The following is a 5,747-nucleotide window of genomic DNA, read 5'->3' on the forward strand; positions in this document are numbered from 1 at the left end:
ATAATACTACTACTTTAGCCACAAGCACTTCGCTATGGAGCATACAGTGTGTAAAAAATGTATTTGGGGCTTTCTGTTATATGAGAGCTATCACTCTACTATTATTCCCAGTCATTATCATGGGAAATATAATGTTCAGATATGCCTCACATTATTATAATGGCATTGTATAACAACCCTCATAGTAAAAGGTATATTTTACATTTTTCAAATATATTTATTTGTTGCTTTTATTTTTCCTTCCAACTTGCTGAGGCCCCCGTGGCACCCCCTCGCGGCCCCCACTTTGAAAACCACTGGCTTAGAGCACCTTTAAGTTGAGCATTCCTCATAATACAAAAAACAACTTCTTCCTTAGCCAAATCTGTACTTGTCTCGAATGGTAGTCATTCCTGAAATGGTAATGTAGCTAGAGATGCACCAATATGGAATTTTATGGCCGATAACGATAACCGATATTTATTGGTTTGTTGTGGCCGATACCGATACGATAACCGATAATATTACTCTTGAAAAAAAATTGTGAAAAGTGATTTGGGGAAAGCATTTTAATAAGCATAATTTTATTGCAGTAATTTTACCTACCACCAAATGATGGACAGAACTCATAATAGTCCTCAATAGTGCGGCAGTCAACAACATAACAGTAGCCTAGCCCTACAGTATGTGTGGCTCCTTTAAGTGAACCTGACGTCAGTGAATTGCGAGTGAGTGGCTAGAGAGTATGAATCGTTTTAATTTAGGACTAAACGCTCATAAACGGCTCAGCTGGGAATAAGCTACAGTATAGTGACCAAATCAGAGTTTGTGAGGGAAACTTATGTTCAGTTTCAACTGAATAAAGCTGCAACTCCTCAGACTGTATCTTATGTCCGTCTACTCTGTTGCGCACAACCTGCTGCAGCAGAAATGAAAGGGCTTAGCCCCGAAGGTTTTAATAACTTATTATGATGACCTGTCTGGAACTGAAGCAGGAATGGTTAGCATATTTCTAGGTAGTAATACAAAACCCAAGCTAACGTAATGCAAATATAATACTAAAACACAACTTAGAACTAGGCCTACTTATGTACTTGTCCCACTAACGAGTTTGGTTATTTGTTTCCCCGATCAGCGCGGTAAAGTGCAAACACACCAGCACAAGACGGCTCTAGATAGGGCTGAGCTCCGCTCTGGTAAGGTTAAATGGCGGATCATTCACGAGACGATTTTGAAATGCACAGATTCCCAAATGAACGCATATCCACAGATTTTGTTAGAGTGGTGAAATACATTCACACCGCTGACATTATATTGAGGAAAAAGTATAGCCAACCAAGCTCAAGTAGCTCAGTGTAGCCAGACGGACCTTACGTAGGCCTAAATTAGGACTTTAAAAAATATCGGCGCAAATTATCGGCCAGAATTCTGTTATCGGACCGATAATAATATTTTCATTTTTTCACTTATCGGCCAATAATATATCGGCCGCCGATATATCGTGCATCCCTAAATGTAGCACAAGACAACAGTAGCTGTGGTACATCATAATATACTATTTGAGATGTGAGTCAGTTTATATCTCAACTGCCGAAACAGGTTCTATAAAAATACATTTCCAGAATCACATTACATACATAATAACAAGACATCAGAGGTGGAAAAGTCTGGCTTCAGAAATTCCTGTGTACTTGTCACAGGTGATCTCACAAATTAGTTGATCTATCTGGCTGAAGAGTTGTGCTAATTAGAATCGGCTGATTTAAGTGAATGGTTGGAGGTGATACTGGTAGGGCATTTACTTTCTGAAGCTGGACTTTTGTACCTCTGCAAGACACCCATGCCAGGCTCCAATGCAATTGTGATTGGTACTTGCTTTTCTCATCTCATTTAAAATTGAATTGGTATTCACCTCAATTAATTCCAGTTAAATAACTACAATCCTATGCAGGACAGTGCAAACTACATTCAGGATTAAGAACACACTTACTGCCATGAGCCAGCTCTATGATCTGTCTCTATTCTCCATCAATCCTGGACACAACTGAAATGAAATGACTGAATAGTATTGGAGCAAAAGAGAAACATGTTAACTACTGTACTTAGAACTGTCACAATTTAACCGTTACAAAAAGGTAGTTACTAGAGATGCACCGATATGGAATTTTATGGCCGATAACGATAACCGATATTTATTGGTTTGTTGTGGCCGATACCGATACGATAACCGATAATATTACTCTTGAAAAAAAATTGTGAAAAGTGATTTGGGGAAAGCATTTAATAAGCATAATTTTATTGCAGTAATTTTACCTACCACCAAATGATGGACAGAACTCATAGTCCTCAATAGTGCGGCAGTCAACAACATAACAGTAGCCTAGCCCTACAGTATGTGTGGCTCCTTTAAGTGAACCTGACGTCAGTGAATTGCGAGTGAGTGGCTAGAGAGTATGAATCGTTTTAATTTAGGACTAAACGCTCATAAACGGCTCAGCTGGGAATAAGCTACAGTATAGTGACCAAATCAGAGTTTGTGAGGGAAACTTATGTTTAGTTTCAACTGAATAAAGCTGCAACTCCTCAGACTGTATCTTATGTCCGTCTACTCTGTTGCGCACAACCTGCTGCAGCAGAAATGAAAGGGGTTAGCCCCGAAGGTTTTAATAACTTATTATGATGACCTGTCTGGAACTGAAGCAGGAATGGTTAGCATATTTCTAGGTAATAATACAAAACCCAAGCTAAAGTAATGCAAATATAATACTAAAACACAACTTAGAACTAGGCCTACTTATGTACTCGTCCCACTAACGAGTTTGTTTATTTGTTTCCCCGACCAGCGCGGTAAAGTGCAAACACATCAGCACAAGACGACTCTAGATAGGGCTGAGCTCCGCATCATTCACGAGAGGATTTTGAGATGCACAGATTCCCAAATGAACGCATATCCACAGATTTTGTTAGAGTGGTGAAATACATTCACACCGCTGACATTATATTGAGGAAAAAGTATAGCCAACCAAGCTCAAGTAGCTCAGTGTAGCCAGACGGACCTTACGTAAATTAGGACTTTAAAAAATATCGGCGCAAATTATCTGCCAGAATTCTGTTATCGGACCGATAATAATATTTTCATTTTTTCACTTATCACCCAATAATATATCGGCCGCCGATATATCGTGCATCCCTAGTAGTTACTCAATCATTCAGAAGAAACCTGCACATAGAGCCACCTGCATATGTTCTTACAGTTTTTAGTTGTGGAATTATATATGTTAAAGCTAGAACACTGTCAGACTTGTGTGTGCATTTGTAATACACCTCTTGGTGTAACATTTTAACTGTAAGAACATTTGTGTCATTCCATAACCCTGTGGTCCACTGACAAACCATCCTTAGATTGTGACTGGCGACAACCCCTGCAGTCCCGAAATACAGCTTCTATACTTCCACACATGTTGCCTTGCCGAGCCGACTCTTGGCCTCTCCGTCACTGATCAGAAGGGGTTAATGCGTACGCCGGTCCCCAGTGGGGAGAAAGGGTTGACCTTGGCCCACATCAGTGCATCATTCAGAGATATGGCAGACTTCCCGTCCTCCAGGAAGAACACTGGGCCCTAGGTTGAAATAGATTGTACATGTTGTGACTAGAAGCCCAATTTACTACATAATAATTCATACCAGTGGCTTGTTTATGTGTGGAGGTCAGGTTTGGTTTTATGACCCCACAAGAACAATGCATCATTCCAGATGGATGGATGGACAGACAGACAGACATCTACAGTACTGTACATATACAAATGTAACAGGACAAGGTTCTAGCCGGGTAGTGCCATTGCAAGTGGCTCTTGGCATTCAGAGGCGAGCCAATCAGCGTATAGGAGTGGCTATATCAACTTCAACTTTTAATTTGAAAAGCCGACGTCATAGCTGCATAACGTTGTTCGTCCACCTGACTCCTGCCTTCACCGCGGGATCCCTTGTGCTGTTTTGTATGGCAAGCCATTTTAACATTTAACAGCTAGACTGGATATGTGTTGTAGATAGGCCTATCTGTATTTCAGTTTTGCCTAGTCAAAATTAACATTTCAGATATCAGCAACTACATTCTTCCTATCCATAATTGTCATTTCAGATATCCACAAAGACATTCTTCCTAGGACAAATGACGCCACGTTTGTCATTCATTTCTATGGGATTTATCATTACTGATATCTACAATTCAGTTGCAGATATCCACTATGTGAATTATGGATATCTGCAATTGAATTGTAGATATCTGTAATTCCAGTTAGAGATCTACAATTTGATTCTGACTAGTCATAACTCCAGTTGAAGATATCTTTAATTCACCTCAATTAAAGATATCTACATGTTCCTTTTCAGATATCTTGAATTAAGTTTTGACTAGGCAAAATTATGTTGTAGATATCTGTAACTGGAATTATGACTAGTCAAAATGAAGTTGTAGATATCTCAAACTGGAGTTAGGGATAGTCATAATTTAATTGTAGATATCTATTATCAAGTCATAGATATCTTGAATGAGTTTTGATTAGATATATCTGAAATTGGAGATCTATAACTTTCATTCTACCTAGTCAAAATGTAATTATAGATATCTTGAATTACCGTTTTGACTAGGCGAAATTACATTAGAGATATCTGTAGCCTATTGCTATGCAAATTAGGCCTGCATCCCACTTTAGGCTGTTCAAATCATCAAATCACATAGCACCTGTTAACTGCTGTAATTAGCACTGATTAGCACCATGTCGAAGCAGCCAGAGGGCGAAGGAGTTTTTAATCGTCGTTTTAATGCTGCAGCCCGTGCAAGACAGGAGCTGGCAGCGAGAATTGATGATTCAATGTTGCTTTTTCGATTACAGCCAACACCATTGTTATGAATGGAGTTTCCTGTATGACACTGGTGCATTTAGTAGGCCTACTCACATTTATGTACGAAACTGAGATCAAGCCAGTTGATAACTTGAGAGTCTAATAAACCACAAGGTTCAGAAGTTCCTGAGTTTTAGTTATTTTAGATGTCGACAAGACATTACAGCCATGACTGCTTCTTCTTCTTCCATTCATATAAATAAGGAAATAAGCCCACTTCTTCTTTGCACAATAATTTGCACTAGTCATAATGACGTTTGAGATATCTTCAACTTTTATTCTGTCTAGTCAAAACTGAATTGTCTGACGAGTTGAATGTCGTTTTTCATGACGTGATGGCAGATATCTGTAATTGAGTTTTGACTAGTCAAAACTGAATTACAGATATCTATATCTGTCGTTTCGAATAGTCACAATTACGTTACAGATATATTGAATGACAATTCCAACTATCCAAAATGTAATTGCGACTAGTCAGAAAGACGTTGATATCTACATTGTTAATTCCGGATAGTCAAACTTAACGTTTAAATGTAGTGATGCACCGATGTGAAAATTGTGGCCGATACCGATAACCGATATTAATTTTGCTGTTATGGCCGATACCCGATATTTACCGATGTCGATATATCTGTATAGAAAACACATTCTTATGATAATCAAATAAAGAGCTATTTTCCAAAATGGAAATATTTTTTTAAATAACGTTTCAATAGCCTACCTTAGAACACCAGAGGATTACAATATAATAGAATATATCTGTATTATTTTATATCCTGATATAAAAAGAGAGAATACTGAATGTCTGATATGTATGACAGCACTTTATGCAGATTAGCCTATAGGTATGGCACACTATAGGCCTA

General features: G+C 38.4%; 1 protein-coding gene across 5 annotated transcripts in view; it reads right to left on the minus strand.

Moving 5' to 3' along the window:
- Positions 1-3,068: 3,068 nt before the first annotated feature.
- Positions 3,069-5,747, minus strand: part of wdr17 (WD repeat domain 17) — a 29,691-nt gene continuing 27,012 nt past the window's right edge. For all 5 annotated transcript variants that reach the window (XM_048239007.1, XM_048238836.1, XM_048238664.1 and 2 more), the window contains one exon: positions 3,069-3,599. In XM_048239007.1, the coding sequence (XP_048094964.1) occupies positions 3,480-3,599 (120 nt within the window). In that variant the 3' untranslated portion in view covers positions 3,069-3,479. The remainder of the gene's footprint in view (positions 3,600-5,747) is intronic.

Source organism: Alosa alosa, chromosome 1, assembly GCF_017589495.1.
Source record: "Alosa alosa isolate M-15738 ecotype Scorff River chromosome 1, AALO_Geno_1.1, whole genome shotgun sequence".
Lineage (NCBI taxonomy): Eukaryota > Metazoa > Chordata > Actinopteri > Clupeiformes > Clupeidae > Alosa > Alosa alosa.